The sequence below is a fragment of the Mytilus trossulus genome, chromosome 2 (assembly GCF_036588685.1).
Source record: "Mytilus trossulus isolate FHL-02 chromosome 2, PNRI_Mtr1.1.1.hap1, whole genome shotgun sequence".
NCBI lineage: Eukaryota > Metazoa > Mollusca > Bivalvia > Mytilida > Mytilidae > Mytilus > Mytilus trossulus.
The window spans coordinates 73,990,673-74,009,488 of NC_086374.1; the positions used below are offsets into that span (position 1 = coordinate 73,990,673).

At 32.0% G+C, this 18,816-nt stretch overlaps 1 protein-coding gene across 1 annotated transcript; it reads right to left on the reverse strand.

Moving 5' to 3' along the window:
• Positions 1 to 3,850: 3,850 nt before the first annotated feature.
• On the reverse strand, positions 3,851 to 18,217 carry LOC134707997 (serine/threonine-protein phosphatase 6 catalytic subunit). Its single transcript, XM_063568204.1, has 10 exons — positions 18,102 to 18,217; positions 14,794 to 14,889; positions 13,353 to 13,418; positions 12,155 to 12,222; positions 11,619 to 11,692; positions 10,386 to 10,465; positions 9,528 to 9,647; positions 8,527 to 8,616; positions 7,569 to 7,626; positions 3,851 to 5,490 (listed from the first exon to the last, which is right to left on the reverse strand). Exons 1-10 carry the CDS (start codon positions 18,168 to 18,170, stop codon positions 5,300 to 5,302), a joined length of 912 nt encoding a protein of 303 aa, XP_063424274.1. The 5' UTR covers positions 18,171 to 18,217; the 3' UTR covers positions 3,851 to 5,299.
• Between the last annotated feature and the right edge of the window lie 599 nt (positions 18,218 to 18,816).

An 18,816-nucleotide genomic window follows, 5' to 3' on the forward strand; every position in this document is an offset into this window, starting at 1 on the left:
TAAGAAGATGTGGTATGATTGCCAATTAGACAACTCTCCATCCAAGTCACAATTTGTAAAAAGTAAACCATTATAGGTCAAGGTACGACATTCAACACAGAGCCATGGCTCACACTGAACAGTAGGCTTTATAGAGCCCCAAAAAATAATAAGTAGGCTATAAAGAGCCCTGATAATGACGAGTGTAAAACAATTCAATCAGGAAAACCAACAATCTAATCTATATGAAAAAAAACAAGAAAACAAAACAAATAACATTGAACAACAGGTTCCATTTATTAAAGGAAAACAGACGAAAAAAGGGGTGACAAACCAATGACAAAAATTAATATTTGATTCTTCACAGCTTAGGGCTGCTCAAGATAATTCAGTGCCATAAATGTGATTACACCTTCATTCTTGGCAATGTGCTATGGTTATATCAAATACCAGTATCATTTTTATTTAAAAAAACATTAAATACAAATAGAAAATTTTTACTAAGGTGAAAAATCACATTTTCATTTTACAATACCAGCCTGACACATGAAAAGAATTGCTTTTTTTCTGTTCAGATTTATTTATGGCGAATGGTCACAGGTACTTTCATTAATAATACTCGAACATTAGCAATGTAGGAAAAATGTCATTGTATCAATTTGAATCTCGTCTATCCACTGTAGTTTGTGTTTAGAATTATTATTGGTTTTGTATCCTATTGAGCTTGTTTTGATCTTCTATCATTTAATGGTAATTCACTGAATTGTATTGGACAAATGTTTTTAAGGAATTTTTATACGACCACCAAAATTGAAAATATTGGTATCACGTAGGCGTTGTAGGCGTCGTCCGAAAACATTTGGTTTTCGCACTCTAACTTTAGTAAAAGTAAATAGAAATCTATGAAATTTAAACACAAGGTTTATGACCATAAAATGAAGGTTGGGATTTATTTGGGTGACTTGGTCCCAACAGTTTAGGAATTGGGGGGCCCAAATAAGCAATTTTCTTGGTTTTCGCACAATAACTTTAGTATTAGTAAAAAAACACTATGAAATTTTAACATGAGGTCTATGACCGCAAAAGGAAGGTTGGGATTGATTTTGGGGGTTTTAGTCCCACCTGTTTAGGAATTAGGGCCCTAAAACAGGTCCTAAATAAGCATTTTTCTTGGTTTTTGCACAATAACTTTAGTAAAAGTTAATAGAAATCTATGAAATTTTAACAAAAGGTTTATGACCACAAAAGGAAGGTTTGGATTGATTACGGGAGTTTTGATCCCAACGAAATTAGGGGCCAAAAACAGGTCCCAAATAAGCATTTTTCTTGTTTTTTTCACAATAACTTTAGTATAAGTTAATAGAAATCTATGAAATTTTAACACCAAGTTTATGACCACAAAAGGAAGGTTTGGATTGATTTTGGGAGTTTTGATCCCAACAAATTAGGGGCCAAAAAGGTCCAAAATTAAACTTGGCCTGATTTGAACAAAATTGAGTTCTTTGGGTTCTTTGATATGCTGAATCTAAACATGTACTTAGATTTTTTATTATGGGCCCAGTTTTCAAGTAGGTCCAAAATTATTATATTAAGTATTGTGTTAAAGCATGTTTTTCAATTGCACAGTATTCCGCAATAATAAGAAATCTTCAATTGCACAGTATAGGGCAATAGCACGAAATATCTAATTGCACAATATTGAGCAATACCAAGAAATTTTCAATTGCAGAGATTTGCACAATAGCAAGAAATATTTAATTGCACAGTATTGTTCGTTTTCAAATTAGTCTACATTAAGGTCCAAAGGGTCAAAAATTTAACTTTGTTTGATTTCAACAAAAATTGAATATATGGCATGTTTGGGGTTCTTCAATATGCTGAATCTAACTCATGTATTTATATTTTTAATACTTGGGCCCGGTTATCTAATTGGTCGACATTGAGGTCTCAAATTGAACATTATTTGATTTCATCAAAATTGAATTCTTGGGGTTCTATGATATGCTGAATCTAACCATGTATTTAGAATTTGGATATTGGACCATAATAGGTTTTAAAACGTCCCAATTTAAAAATTTTAAGTTTTTAAGTTTAAGTTCTTATTCTGTGTCAGAAACCTATGTTGCGTCAACTATATATTTAATCACAATCCAAATTCAGAGCTGTATCAAGCTTAAATGTTGTGTCCATACTTATCCCAACTGTTCAGGGTTCAACTTCTGCGGTTGTATAAAGCTGCGCCCTGAGGGGCATCTGTTAACTGTTGAACTTATTACAGATTTTTTTGTCATTTTAAAAGATGTTTTAGTTATATGCAATGTGTTCTGGTGTTTAAAGAAAATATTGTGAAAATGTCTGACAGGAAAGTTTGAAAATTTCCATTCTTCATATATGATTAAGGTACATACTCATAAATAGGACATTTTCAAGCATGATCTTTGTTTACAGCAGATTCCATTGAGGGGTGTGTAGCGAAAGGTTATATCTTTGGTTAACTTGCTTGTTAGCTGAACCGTGAAATCTTTGTTAGGTAAGGTAAACTACCCTACTTTTAAAATAGACTAGTCCGAAAGGAAAACAATCAACCTGTCTGTCAGACTATGCTACTTCGAAAGGAGGGTAGTTTACCTGACCTAATAATGACTTCACTTTTCAGCTAACAAGCAAGCTACCCAAAGCTATTACCTTTGGCTACACACTCAATGGAATCCGCTGTAATTGTCTATTATATTGTGTTATATACTGGTGGTGTTCTGCTTGACACACGTGCAGAAAGTAACTGGTTATATCCATATCTAATTATACCGCACACAAGGAAGTTGCAGAAGGTATGTTTTTGACCCGTCTATCTGTCAGTTCGTCAGTCCTGTTTTTGTCATCGCAACTCCTTTGAAACCACAAAACAAAATATGTAAATGAGCATATTGACAGGAAATTATGATTCTATTGTTTTGCTAGGAGTTACGCACCTTTGAACTTATTGAACAATACACTACTGCAACAGTTTGTCATTTCCTCTGAAACCACATAACAGAATTTCAAGAAACTTTGTAGATAATAAGGACATACTATGTAGATGTGCATATTGACAGGAAATAATAATACATTTTTTTTTTAACTTATTTGCCTCAATATACTACTGCAACAGTTTGTCATCACAACTCTGAAATCTCACAACAGAATTTCATGAAACCTTTTAGATAATAAGGAAATACTATGTAGATATGCATATTGCCAGGAAATTATGATTCAATTTTTATTTTAAGAGTTATTTTATTTGTCCAGTGACAATGTTGGGGTGTGGGGTATGTGAGCACACTCACTAATCTTCTTTAATTTAAACAAGACTTCAAAAATATATTTTGCTGTTTCTTTTCAAAAGCAAGTGGTACTTGGACATAAGAGCAAATAACTTCAGCTGGGAATTAATACTAGGTGTCCAGCTTTTTGGCTCTATATTCTCTACATTATCAATTAGTTGAATATCTTAAGCACACTTTCCTGTTAGAAATGAACCAAAACATAACACAGCAATCTTGAGGTAGCAACTGTAAATGAGGGTTAAGCATTTATGTGGCTTAGTTGAAGTAAGTTTCAGGCAACTAGATGATGTTAGCTTCTATACACAGAATATTCAAAGTCCATGAACCATGACTGAACACAAGAGACAAATGTTTCACAACAAAAAGAGTTGTAAACAACCCTGTCAGGTTAATTTGATTGCAGTTCAACAGAAATAAGAATGTGCCAAATAATGGCCAAAAGTGGCTTTTTTTCCAAATTATATTTTTCATATAATACTTCTTTTACACAGCAACATTATATACCTTTTTTTCTTCAAACATCACATAATAATGGTCAAGTGAAAAACTAATATTTATACTTTTATTTACATTATAAAAATGAATTACAGTGTTGAATTTTTATCAGTTTAAATGGAAATGATGATGTAGTAGTTATTGATCACATAAAATATGGGAAAATATTCCCCACTTGGATAGTTTATACAAATCAACAATATTTATGGGAAGGGTCCATTTATCATTTGATATTAAAGTGAGTTCAACCACAGCACAAGAAGTTAATGCATTGAAATTGTAAATATTTGTAGTATATAACTATTGATGAAATGTCATTATATTCAAATAAGAATGCACTTTGTTAGACACATACAATTTCAGCCCTTCCAGTTTTTCAGAAACACATTACAAAATAATGTTAAAATTGTTCATATTTAATATGCAGCAAACTTGTGAAAGTTCATTATACTTTTATTTTGTTACTTGTAACACATACACACAATACAAACTTAAAATTTCTACCAACATTTAAAAAAAATCCATGAAAATAATTTATAACAGATGTTAAACAGTTGGGTGATTTTATAACATTTTATGGTTTGTCACAAATAAGGACTAGCCCACTGTATAAAGTATATTTCAATATAAACTATAAAGTCACCCTTTAACAATGTTTAACATTTATAGCTTTGTATTTAGACTTTTAATTGAATTGCTTCCCTTTCCAATGTCATCAAAATAAGTTAAAGCTGACATTATGTATGAAAATATAACATATCTGTTATTTCCATAGCTGATGCTTCAAATCTTAGTTGAAAACAAACAACTTATGGTTCAACTGAATCAGACTTTAGTGTCTGTAATCAGCCAGAATAAAATAATGAGTGCTTCTCCATTAAAATAGATGTTGAAAGAACAAAAAAAAGTTTATTTTTGGACATAGGTTATGGGTCCTTTATGGCTTTCAGTGTAATGTATGCAAAACTAAAAAAAACCAAAAGAAGATAAGTTGGATGTACAACCCTATCACATTCATTTTAATGGAATAGCCCAGATGACAAATTGTGAAGGACAATTGTGTACAAAACACTTATTTTCATTAAAATTAATGAATAACCATGTATTGATGAATATATTCATGAATAAAATTACACAAAAGTAAACAGAGAATAATCTACAATTTCATAATAGAAACATATTTGTTGCAATGTCTGTACATGTGTACTTGTGTTATTTTTTACAGTATAATCCAGATGCAATGAAAAAAGGAAGTCACCACAACTAAATAGGTGTTTTTTCCCAATTTGTCCTAGATTATGCCCTTATCCATTATAATTAGTTTCAAACATATAGAATAAATAATTAGTCAAATCAAACCAAGTACATCATTATTTTGATACAATTTTCTGATTCTACACATCCATTGACTTAAAAAGTTCATTTGTGATCATACACATCTGGCATTATTTCCTTGACACTCAACTATTCTGTTTAAAATTATTTGTCTTTATCAACTAATTCTATAAAAAGTAAGGTGTTGTTGACTTTGCTGGTATAACTCGTTCTGAATCAGGAACGGCTCTGAAAAGTTTGGCCTCTCTGTTATCTGCGTCATTAAATGATAATACAGCAGCAATGTTTCCACATCTGTAGCAGTAATTAGGTGCTGACCATACTGTTACTAACTTCTCATCAAACATATACTTATATCCTGTAATGTACAAATCAAAATCATATATTACTATTACATGTATTATGATACAATATTTTCAACTCAATATGTTATGAAAATAATTGTAATTGCTTTGCATTGCTGGTGTAAATCTATGATATAAATTTTACAAGAAAAGGAAATGTAGGTGTGTGAGTGCATAAAATCCAATTTTCTTTATAATTAATATACATTTAAATACAGGTATACTCATTCAAAACCATAAATGACATGTATAATGTATGTATTAGATCCTCTTGTACTAGGAATCACACATGAAGATTTGGCAAAAATGGCAGATACGAATGGGGAACTACATCATGTCTTATTGTCACATAAATTATATTATTATATACTAAGAATACAAAGATGGCTTGATATGGTGAATTTAACCACATTGCATCCAAATTTAATTTGGTTACTTTAATAGAATGTTGTAATAGATGTGCTTTGATGTGGCTGATTAATTCCCCTTAATTTGGACAGATTAATTATTTAGTATTTAAATGTTTAAAGTGTTTTCGTGAGAACAACAATTGGTGGACTATACCTGGTACAACTTGGACAATGCAGATTATCCGTATTAACATTCCGTTTCCGTTTGAATCTAGAACTGTGTTTTATTGACTGCTGTATAACTGTGTCCGTTTACATTTATATTCTATGGACCGTACTTTATAATTTGTGTTTACCGCCTATTCCTGGACATTTATACCGTGTGGAACTTTTCCGATGGTTGGACCGTGTGTTTATATGACATTTTTGTGACATTTATTGACATTTTATGTGCATTGATTTATATTGTTAATTGTTTTCAACACATCTATTTTAAATAGTTCTTTTCCCAAATATAAATTTCTTTAATATTTGTCCTAAGGGGGGAGGATTGTAATAGATGTGCTTTGATGTGCCTGATTAATTCCCCTTAATTTGGACAGATTAAATATTTAGTATTTAAATGTTTATTTTAGGTTTGATTTGGTTTAAATATAGTAGGATAAAAGTAATGAATGTTAATTTAACTGTTTTAGTATTTAACTTTTGATGTTTTTATAATGTTTTAAGAATATTCATTTATTTAACTTTTCTTCAGTACCTTTTATGTTAAAGTTCTCCTGATAAATGACAGGTTTAGGATATCATTTGATATTCAGTCGGAGTCGGCCTTGCACAGGCCTCCAAATACTCGCCGGACTCATCAGCCCACCCGAGTTGAGAGTTAGCCACCACTTCGGTGCAGTTCGCCAGAGTTAGTCACCCCTTTGTGGTGCAATTTTACCACTTTAAACACACAACGCGAAACAAATTTACCTTATTTTATTTTTAAGACTAACTCTGGGAACACTCTATTTTTCATTTTACATTTGAAATTACTTTATTTTTGAACTCCATTTTAGAAAGTTTTCTGACTCCTGTTTATTTCCGACTTTTTTTAAATTCATGCAATTATTGTACATTTGTGAATAAATTATAGTTTCATTTGATTCATTGTCTGTTGTTCAGCCATAATCTGATATCAGGTATCCCAATGGTCGAATAGGAGCGAAGTACTGGCCGCTACACGTCCCGGGAGGTGTCGTCACCGACCCCCTCCGTTACAATGTTCTTTTTGCACTAATTTTTTGGATCACATGTTGAGTTGAATTAAACTACCATTATTGTTTAGTACAAGTATGCTCTAAAGCTATAAATAAGTCAAACTAGTGGTGGAGGTTGTTTTCAAAGTACAGGACCACACTTTTATGAGAAGCTATTTCAATTCATTCTTGCCTTTGTTAGTCTTGTAGTATTTTAATTTTAGTTTCTTGTGTACAATTTGGAAATTAGTATGGCGTTCATTATCACTGTACTAGTATATATTTGTTTAGGGGCCAGCTGAAGGACGCCTCTGGGTGCGGGAATTTCTCGCTACATTGAAGACCTGTTGGTGACCTTCTGCTAAAGTTTTTTTCTACATTTGGGTTGTTGTCTCTTTGACTCATTCCCCATTTCCATTCTCAATTTTATTATTTACAATCAAGACAAATATGGACAATTCAAAATTGAAAAAGTTCCAACAAAAAACTTAAGTAACTAACCTTCATGCACTAACTGATGAGCTCTACATATCAACTTCAAACCATTTATGTGTACAAACTAAAAACAAATTGTAAACAGATATTACAAACGATCAAAAATTGATTACAATATATAGCTGTTTTTATACTACTGTAGAATAACTGAATTAGACTTTCAACTATTTCTGCACTCTCAACCCCTCTCAACCCTACCACATCCACATTAATGTGTCTGTCCAAAGTCAGCAGCCTTTACTTCAGAGGTTATTGTTGGTTGCTGTCTGTCATAATTGTATTTATTACTGTGGATTCATTTATTTTCGTTGGTACCAATTTCTCCTGGATTAAAGAAAACTTGCATATTCGTTGATATTTAATTTGGTGGATTTGCTGGTCTGTATACAAGCATATAGATAATTCGTCATTTGTTGATCATTAAATTTCGTGCTCTACCTGTACCCATAAAATCCACAAAAATTGGCATCCAATGAACAATAATGACTCCACAGTAATTTGTATTCAGTATAATCAGGCTTCAGGTTTCCCTTTCTGTAAAGCCTACTATTGTTTGTTTATTTTCAATATACATGTATGCGTTTGACTGTCCCTCTGGTATCTTTCACCCCTCTGCTAAACAGGATAAATACTGCTCATTGTTAAAGGTCTTAAGATGACCTTAGTAAAGTGTTGACATCTTCATCCTGTGGTCTCTGATGGATAGTAATCTAATTGATGATTACACGATTTCTACCTTTTTTTTTTTTTTTTTAAAGTAAACAATTTCCATTTGAGAATGCATATATCAAACTAGGAAACAATATCACATTGACTTCATAGGTGTCTGTTAATATACTAGTACATGTATATGATTAAGTACCATTTGGTGTTTGGCATATGACTAATTGTGTGTCCTAAAAATTTATGTAATAAGAGTATGTCAACTCCAGTTGTTGGTTATAGAAGCATGCGTAATACCAACCTCATTAGTAACTTTGGCACCAAACAACCATCCTGCTCCTCTTGGACTAACAGACCATGTATCTACATCTTCTGGATCAGACCATACCAAATGTTCAAAGTGTTAAGGAAAAGTTATACAATATAAAATGTTTCACAAACAATTTCTATACTTTAAAATAATAGTCAGAGGGATAGGGGTAGATATAATGTGTACTGGCATGTATATACACTGTATTAATGTTAAATACAAATGTTGATGTCTTTACGTAAATTTATTTTACTTTTAGTGTTCCAATAAAGCACAGAGCCCATCAAAAAGTTTTGCCCATTCCTAGACACTTTAATCATGGACAGGCAGACATTGTAAAATCCATTTGAGGTGTAGTGTATTTTTGAAGCACAGGGGCCTCATCCAGAAATTTTGATCATGCCCAGTCCCTACAATCATGGACAATTCCATCTGAGGTGTAATGTATTATTTAAACACAAGGGCCCCATCCAGAAATTTTGATCATGCCCAGTCCCTACAAGCACGGACAATTCCATCTGAGGTGTAATGTATTATTTAAACACAGGGGGCCCCATCCAGAAATTTTGATCATGCCCAGTCCCTACAATCACGGACAATTCCATTTGAGGTATAATGTATTATTTAAACACAAGGGCCCCATCCAGAAATTTTGGTCATGCCCAGTCCCTACAATCACGGACAATTCCATCTGAGGTGTAATGTATTATTTAAACACAGGGGTCCCATCAAGAAATTTTGATCATGTCCAGTCCCTACAATTAAGGACAGTTCCATCTGAGGTGTAATGTATTATTTAAACACAGGGGTCCTATCCAGAAATTTTGATCATGTCCAGTCCCTACAATCACGGACAATTCCATCTGAGGTGTAATGTATTATTTAAACACAGGGGTCCCATCAAGAAATTTTGATCATGTCCAGTCCCTACAATCAAGGACAATTCCATCTGAGGTGTAATGTATTATTTAGAAATCATTGTAACAAAGGATATCACAGAATGCCCCTTTATGTGGTATTTCTTGATTTCTTTCTATTGTACGTATCTGGTCAATAGTTTTAATGTCTGGTGATAATCCTCCATGTACACATAAAATTGTTTCATCTATTATCTACAATTATACAAAATGAAATCAATCAATGAAATTTCAAAATATTCAATTTGAATAAAGCAAATTCAATCTAATTCAGTAATAATTTACAGATTCATAAGAATGATAGCTGATGTGAATGCATTCAAATTAAATGCACAGAGATGAATATCAGGTCATATTAAGGTGGCAAACATTTTATAGTTTTTTTTTTTATCACATACTGCTTTATCATATTGTGAATTGTTAGAGCCTATACAGCTAATCAAATGCTCAAATATAAAAAATATATCATGATATTTGATCTGCATACTATCCATTGCCACAAAAATTACTAGATGAATTCTTATAAGAGTACTAGTTATTGTGTAATCCAAGCGAACCAAAGCTATGTGAAAAATTTGCTTCAATTTGAAATTTACTGTAACAATGGAATTACAAACCAGAAAATTTCTTCCTTCAATCCTAATGTTTTGTTAAAATTAAAGTAAAATTGGTGAAAGAAAATTTGAGTTATTATAGGAAGGGTTGATGGATGGATGAATGAATGGACTGTCTTAGATGGGTGCATAAAAACTAAATGTAAATTGACTTGATTGAGGTGACATATTTATTTAATATTCAAATATATATTTATGTCACAATATTTTTCTCAGAATTCCCTTACATGTACAACAATCGTGAATAAACACTGTTAGGTTTCAAAATTTGTTTACATGTACCGTAACGGTGTTTTTAAAATCACTGTTATAAACTTACTGCTGCAACTGTTAGTAGATCAAATACTTTACAACAATATCTCCATGCATTGGCATTACCATACTTTGTCTGGCACTCATCTGTATAACACAAACAAATATTCATCAGTTAAACAGAGACATCATTATTTTAAGGTGGTTCATAAAACTACAGGGAGATAACTCTGTAAATATCAGCTGAATGTTTTAATTACGTATTATTGTTAAGGAAATATTAGGTCTCTCAATTATCAAAATTAGTGTTTGTCAAACTGCTATATATTCATTGAAATTTTTCTTATAAAGAGTGTGGAGAGTGTGGTTCAAGTTTTGAAGTTTTTATATTTTTTTCAATGGGTCAAAGTAAATATTCTGTCAAAATTTCATGGTAATAAAATAAACGAGCCAAATTAATTTTAGTCAAGGTGTTTGGTACCACCTAAATGGCAGATCAAGAATTAGTTAAGTTATATAAATAGCAAATATGTTTTCCAGGTGTGTGCCAATTAAATCTTTTTATAAAAGTCATATTTAATTTTATTTCTGATATTTACACACATTTGTTTTCAATTTACAAAAGGACATACACATCCTTTACTTGTCACCACAAGTGTAATTACCAACAGCCACATGATGGATGTCACTAATGGAGCAGAATCAGCTTACTCTTCCAGAGCAGCAGAGATCACCTTAAGGTTTTTGCTGGGGTTCATGTTGGTCAGTCTTAATATTTCTATGTAGTTTTTTATAGACTGTTGCTCGTCTTTCATGCTCTTCATTTTTTGTCATTTTTTATTTAACTTAATTAAAGAGTTTTGAATGTCCCTCTAGTATCTCTTTTGCTTCACTTTTAAATGTCTCCTATAGCAAATTCAGTACATTCACATTTAAGAGTAAGACTTTCATTCAGACCAATAAGACTGTAAATTAAAGAGCCATAAATTAATTAATTCCTAAATTAAGGGACCAAAATTAGATTTAATGTATGTGCAATGATGAGGGTAGCTTGTTTCTGTTAAATAGAAAGTATACTGTAAATTCAGAAATTAATGCAATTTTGTCATTTTAGACTAAAATGCATTTCAATTTTTTCAATATTGAACTATTTAATAATTCATATGAAAAATATGAAAATGCGAGTTTAAATTATTGCGGTTATAACCTTGTTGCATTTTTCGCAATTATATAAACACTTATTTCTGAATTATGTAGTTTCTATGTCTGACAAACGGACAAAAAATGAATTTTACATTACCATAAAATCCATATATCTGTGTTATTTGTCTGCTTTCATGATTACCTCTCAGTAAAGTCATTTTGTCTGGCCACCTAAAACATTCGAAATTCATTTTTAGTTTTTCAGTTTCAAGTCATATTTATATTTGTTTTTTTATCATAAATAACTAAATTTGAATATATTATATACAATTGTCTAAACGTTACAATATGTAGACCTAGATCAAAAATAAAATTTGAAAACCATCACAAATTCAGTGACAATTTCTTGCACATGTTTTTCCACTTTATAAAGATAATTTGGTCAAAATGTTATCATATAAATCAAATATTGTTTTAGTGTCATTTTGTGTCATCAACATCTATGGGTTCCATACAATTTCTTCCCTTATACATGAGATTTGTTTCTTACCCTGAAGTCTTTTCTTTTCAGTAGTATTAATGACAATATTTGTTGGATGAATGGACAGACAATGTGACTGAGATATTAGACATGTATTTTCAATAAGACAACCTTTCTATGTCACTCACTGCAGTCATACAAAGCAAACCTACCTTGCCTTTAATGTGAGCAGTAATGTAAAAGTTTCTAAACTGTAATAGCCTCGGTCTACAAAATCACCCTAGAACGAAATCATAATTTCTTATTACTGATCATGTGCATAAGACTCATTATGAATAAACATAAGACAAAAATCAAGTAAATGTAAAGGAATTCAATTCTTACTCTTCTGCCTATTTAAAGTGTATATATATGTCTAAATATGAAGTCATTTGGTGCATTAAATACGGAAAGTGTGAAAGAATTTTCTAAGTTCATTGAAAAAATTTAAAGTATCAGTTCATGCAGTTATAAGAAAGCAGAAATCTGACAGATAAAATACAAATGTTTACATGTAACATCTTATCACTGTTTAGCTGCTGATTAAATATGAAGTTATTGTGTTTAGTACTCTGTAATACCCAGGATAAGTTAGGATAATAATTGTTGTATAAATGGACAAACAAGGTGAATGCAATATTGGCCCTAATTCTAGAGTGGAGGTATAAAAACACTAACAATTTTATCAAAATTTCTTATTTCTGAGTAAAACTTTTCCAAAATGCGACAGAAAAGATGGTGCATTCATTGATGACACAAAATCTTTATTGTCTCTTTTTCCACAAGTTACAGTCTTTTTTAAAAATAAAATTGAGGAATGTGTCAAAGAGACAACAACTGGACCATAGAGAAGACAACAACCGAAGGCCACCAATGGATCTTCAATGCAGCGAAAAATTCCCACACCCGGAGGAGTCCTTTAACTGTCACCTAAACAAATATGTTTACTAGTTCATTGATAATGGATGTCATACTAAACTCTGAATTATCATACAAGACTAACAAAGGCCACAGGCTCCTGACTAGGGTTAAACATGTTTTTTGAGATCTCAACCCACCCATATACATCTAGCCAATATAGAACAAACAAACAAACAAACAACAGTACACACAGTAAGCTTATTTTTACAAATGAAGCAAATAGGGGCTGTTCCAAGAATGAATAAATGTAGGGGGAGGGGGTCAGAAGGCACTTTTTATTTGACCTCACCATGCATTAACTTTTAATTGGATATTAAAATAACCACCACCCATCAAATTTTATGATTAAGTTTTGCAATTAATTCTGGAAAAGTCCTATTCATATTCTATTTAAAATACAGTATTTCAATACTCAATAGATCTATTATGCTGTGTAGTCTGGTGACTTACCATAAATATATAATTAGTGTCAGGTGCCTGGCCTCCTGTTTTAAACAATTCTATCAAGTCATAAAACTGAAAGAAATATAGTCTTTAAATTAGCATTGCATAAATGATAATTATCATTTGACATTTTGTCAAAAGCATTTGCATATTTTAAAGGTATCAAAGTTTCTGAAGTTTCTTATGAATTGATCTAATTAAAGAACAGATCTTTTGTTCTTGATTCACAAACACTGTTTTTTTTGTGAAAAACTTGTTTCTAGTTACTATGGTTTTGTCTTATTAAATTGATTCTTCCATAAATTAAAAAAAATCATTGGTTAACACAATATATCAGAGTAGAATGATGCATTTCAGAGCCTTGCTACTGTTAGTGATACATAGTTAAACTTATAAATATGAGTATGTTGAAATGGACTGAACAATATACAAAAACAAGTAAAATACTTTCCTGGACTGGAATCTCAGCACACAAACCCATGTATTGATAAAGACTGAACACTGATCATTTAACTTGACCGACCGTGCAAGGGCTGTATAGCCAGTGAAGGTCGTTAAAAACTTCCATTTGTTGATTTAACTTGTGAAATGTAGTCATGGTAGTAGGTGTTACCTAATTGCCTTTTATTGGCCATCCATATACTGTGGATTCATTTATTTTCGTGGGTACCAATTTTCGTGGTTTGATGAAAGTTTACATATTCGTGGATATTTAAGTTCTGCACAATTCTACACTCATTCCATTAGAAAATTTGTTTTTCGTTGAATATTTGAATTCGTGGTTATCCTGTACCCACGAAATGCACGAAAATTGGTATCCAACCAATATTAATGAATCCACAGTATATTAATATCAATATTGTACACAAAGTCATGTATTTTGAGATAAAGAAAATTTTATTTTTAATAATCGTAGGTAGGACGTCATATCTATATTTTGTAAAGATAATGCATCATTTCAGAAAGTTTTCATTTAGTCGGGATAGATTATTCAAGAAAATTTCAAATTTAATCAATCACAATTTTAGGGTGTCCATTTATTTAAACTCCTGGAAGAAGTTTTCCTCTACTTCATAACACTTCTATTATTGGGGGATCTATGATATATACAATATTAGGTCAATGTCAGGAAAATATAAACCTTTTTGTATAAAACTGCGAAACTGGGGAAGGGCAAGGTTCTACCGAGCCCTTCCCCAGTTTTGTGCAGAGTACAAAAAAGTTTATATTTTTATGATATTGACCTATAAATATTGTTTTTATACTGCAACTTAAATTAATTAAATAATAGCTTTTTTAATCGTAACACAAATGTCAAACTTATTTTCATCCCATAATGGACCTCTGATTGTGGAGAAAAGGTTCCATGATGAAATTGACATTATACAAAATATAGCTATGTTACTATATTTAGGAAATAAACACAACACAGTATAAAAATATTTACCTGTCCATGAATATCACCACACACAGTGACGGGGGATGACACAGGCTGTACATTGGATTCTTCAAGCAGTAACTCACATACCATGTCACATAATCGCTGAAAAAGTATTTATAAAAATAGTCATGATAGTTCAGTAGTTCTTGTCTTCATGTCTTTAGTATTAGTAACCATGTTAAAGTTGAAAACTATTCGAATTAAAATGTCATACAGTTTATTATTATAAGATTATAGAAAATCTGTTACATGTAGGAAAATTATTTTTAAAATTTACATGTACATGATGTAATATCTAATCTTCTAAACAAAAAATCAAAATTCTACATCTATCATCATAAGCTTAAAGGCATGCTCAACATCTTTGTCATGTTTGTACTGTAGGAAACTTAACAAGATACATATGTACAACTTATATTCAAACCAGAACTAGAATCATATGTATACCTAAAATTATGCAAATGAAGGTGCATTTGTTTGCACCCGCCCTAATTCAGAAACCTTTTATTCAGTGGATGTTATTTGTTGATGTAGTTAATAAGTGTTTCTTGTTTTTTAAATAGATAAGACCGTTGGTTTTCCTGTTTGAAAGGTTTAACACACAATTTTTGGGGCCCTTTATAGCTTGCTGTTTGGTGTGGGCCAATGCAGGGCTGTGTTAATGTTGAAGGCAGTAATTTTAAAATCTATTCAATAAAAAAACAGATGCTCCCCAGACCCCAGGTAGCAGCTATACACCACAGGGGTCGAACCCTGAATGATTGGGGCAAGTATGGACACAACATTCAAGCTGGATACAGCTCTAAATTTGGATTGTGATTAAATAGTTGACACAGCATAGGTTTCTGACACAGAATGAATGTGGTCTAATGAACTTAATTTTTTTTTTGCTTTTGAATATTCACTATGCTGTTGAATATTAATCCTCTCAAAAAAAAATATTTGAAGAAATTTTCTTTATAATTTCTGAAATCTGAAATAAAAAACATTGACCCCCCCCCCCATTTTTTTTTTTTATTAAAATATAAAATGCTATACAGTCAAGGTTAAAAATAATATTCATTAATAGTATCTTTTAAAAAAAAATAAAAGGGGATTATTCGAATGTGAACTATTCTAGACAAAGAAAGATAACTCCAATTTTCAATGAAGATGTCATAAAGCATATTGCTTTTACTTTTAGGGGATTCAACAACTATTTTGGACAAAGAAAGATCAATGAAGATAACTCCAAGTTACAAAATGTATTGTCTTGAAACTACAAAAGTGCTTGTTTTTGGGCCTTTATTCGTAGACTGTTTGCCCCATTACCCATAAAATATAACCCAACCTTCTACTTATGGTATTAAACATTGTGGTACAATTTCAGAACAATTGAAATACTTATACACAACTTATTGCCCCGATGCTACATAAAAAGATATAGGAAGATGTGGTGTGAGTGCCAATGAGACAACTCTCCATCCAAGTAACAATTTAAAAAGTAAACCATTATAGGTTAAAGTACGTTTGTTTTCGGCCCTTTGGGCCCCTTATTCCTAAACCTTAGGGACCATAACCCCCAGCTTCCTTTTGAGGCAATAAACATTGTGATAAAATTTTATTGATTTCTATTTTCTTATACTAACGTTATTATCTGGAAATGATGTCAAGAGTTCAACTTCAAGGGGGACAGATTTGGTTAGCAGAACCAATTAAACAACAACCAGAACAGTATTTAACAAACAACGCAACCTATGAACAACAGGATTCTCCATTTGGTAAAGCTATAAACCAATCCATAGACATGTTCAAAGCCACAAAAGTTGACATCAAACTTATAGAACCAGAATTCACATACAAAGCTGGTGTAGATGTCATGCTAAGGAGATCACCAAGTTATTGGAGTCGTCTAGGTAGCTCAAAGAACAGAACAGCCGAACAAACTGTTGAAAGTAAACAGGTTGTAAAGGACCAATTAGGAGACAGCACAGACTCAACAGTAGTGGCATTCACTGATGGTTCATGTCAAGGTAACCCGGGACCATGTGGGGCAGGAGCAGTAGTATATTCTGGAAATAGCCAAGGCATAAGTCTAAAGAGACCAGTAGCTAATAGAGGATCGATACTTCTTGCTGAACTAGTAGCCATACTAATAGTCCTGGAGCACTGTATAACGACTATAAAGGACCAGTTTTCTGAGCTTAAAATACTGTCAGATAGCCAGACTGCTGTAGGCATCTTGACTCTGAACTGGAAATCTTCTAACTACATCGACACAATTACTGATATCAAAGAATGCATGGGAACGCTCTTAAGACACGGCATACTAACAACCCTATCTTGGATCCCAGGCCATGCTAATATAGCCGGGAACGAGATAGCGGACCAGTTGGCAAAAGACGCTGCAAAAGAGGCCTCATCACTAAATGATCAGTATAATGTCATAACCATGTCAGATGTAAGATGTGCAGTCAAGATGTCTACAAAACTCAAATGGCAAAGCAGATGGACAATTAGTGAAACTGGAAGACAGCTTTTCAACCTAATTCCTATCGTTGGTAAGGACGCACAACTAGACAAGCCTAACAACCAAATAGGAAGAATATTGTCAGAAATAAGAACGGGCTACAGCAGACTTAACAAATACAGAAACCAAATCGGTCAATCCCTCACGCCATATTGTGAATGCGGAGAAGAAGAAACATCAGAACACTTCCTGCTATACTGCCCAAGATACCAACAAGAAAGAGAGGACATGCGAAGACAAATGGAACTACTTAACATCGATCCAACAAATATACAGTCAATACTAGCACCACCAAAAAGAGAAACCTACGAAGCAACATCACAAATTGTAGGGGAATATATTACAAAATCAGGGAGATTCCAAGAACTTGCAATCCCTGATTCCCGATCCTGCGCCTAAACAAGTATACCAAAGTACCGCGAGATATTACCTCGAGCAACGGTGTACCATAAGAGGAGGAAGATAGCACACAGAGAACAGTAGTGTCAATTATTGACCTTAGGATCAGGATCAGGTTCTATATTGTGATAAGGTGTATTAGATTTTGTAAACAAAAGCATATTACATTTACTCTAAATATATGAGTATATGACAGGAGCAAATTCTTCAATTATGTGAGTAAAGAAAGTATGAAAAACCGACTGTAAAAACGAATAAAAAATAAAACAATATCAACTTCACAACAGAATTTCAGAAATTCTAAAAATAACTCTGACGATCCATGTCTTGGTAGTTTTTTTTTGCATTTAAATATTTAGAATCGTTTGATTTTGTTTGATATTGTTAACATTCTGAAGCTTCATACTTTGAGGTCATTTTCTGGTAAGTAATTGCAATCTTTTGCTATTTCAATCCACTTTTCAATGTCAGACATTTTGTCGTTTTCCCTGTTTCTGGTACCCGAGAAGGATATTTTTAAACCAGTCACAATTTCTATTATAAAGTGTATATTTCTTGTTCAAATTTTTTCGTTAAGAAAAATTTCTAAATGACATTTTTTCTGATCATATTCGATCTTTAGTATATATTAATATATTTTATTTTAAAGTTTATTTCACAATTATATTCTTCTCTTCTTCTTGAATATTGCACACATCTCATACAAATGAACACGTTAAAATAGAAGATTATGGTGCGTTTTAATATCTAACTTCGATAACCCATGGGGAAAGAATCAGCGAATAAATGTTTGGTTATACTTTTAAAAGTGACTAGGTACAGCTTTACTTTAAATAATACGGTTTTTATACATGTTATATGCAATACATGTATATGCAGTAAAAAAAGCAGAAGATTCATTTCCACAGATGATGATTATTAATTTTGATTATAAAATGGTAGTCGGTGACTACGTACATGTTTTATTTTAATTTTATTTAAGAATAATTACATTAGATGTAAATTTCATTATAATACGTTATTCTGATTGGCTAACATGTTATTCCGTAAACAATTGCATCAGACAATAACATTTATCATGCATGATGACACGAGGTCCCACAAAAAAGTGCACAGGTGAA

Coding starts and splice junctions, on each gene's coding strand:
- LOC134707997 (XM_063568204.1), bottom strand. CDS start 18,170: ATGTCTGACATTGAAAAGTGGATTGAAATAGCAAAAGATTGCAATTAC. Junction 13,419..14,793: donor GTGGTGATATTCATGGACAG/GTAAATATTTTT, acceptor TATTTCTTTCAG/TTTTATGACTTGATAGAATT. Junction 12,223..13,352: donor ACACTAATTATATATTTATG/GTAAGTCACCAG, acceptor ATTTCGTTCTAG/GGTGATTTTGTAGACCGAGG.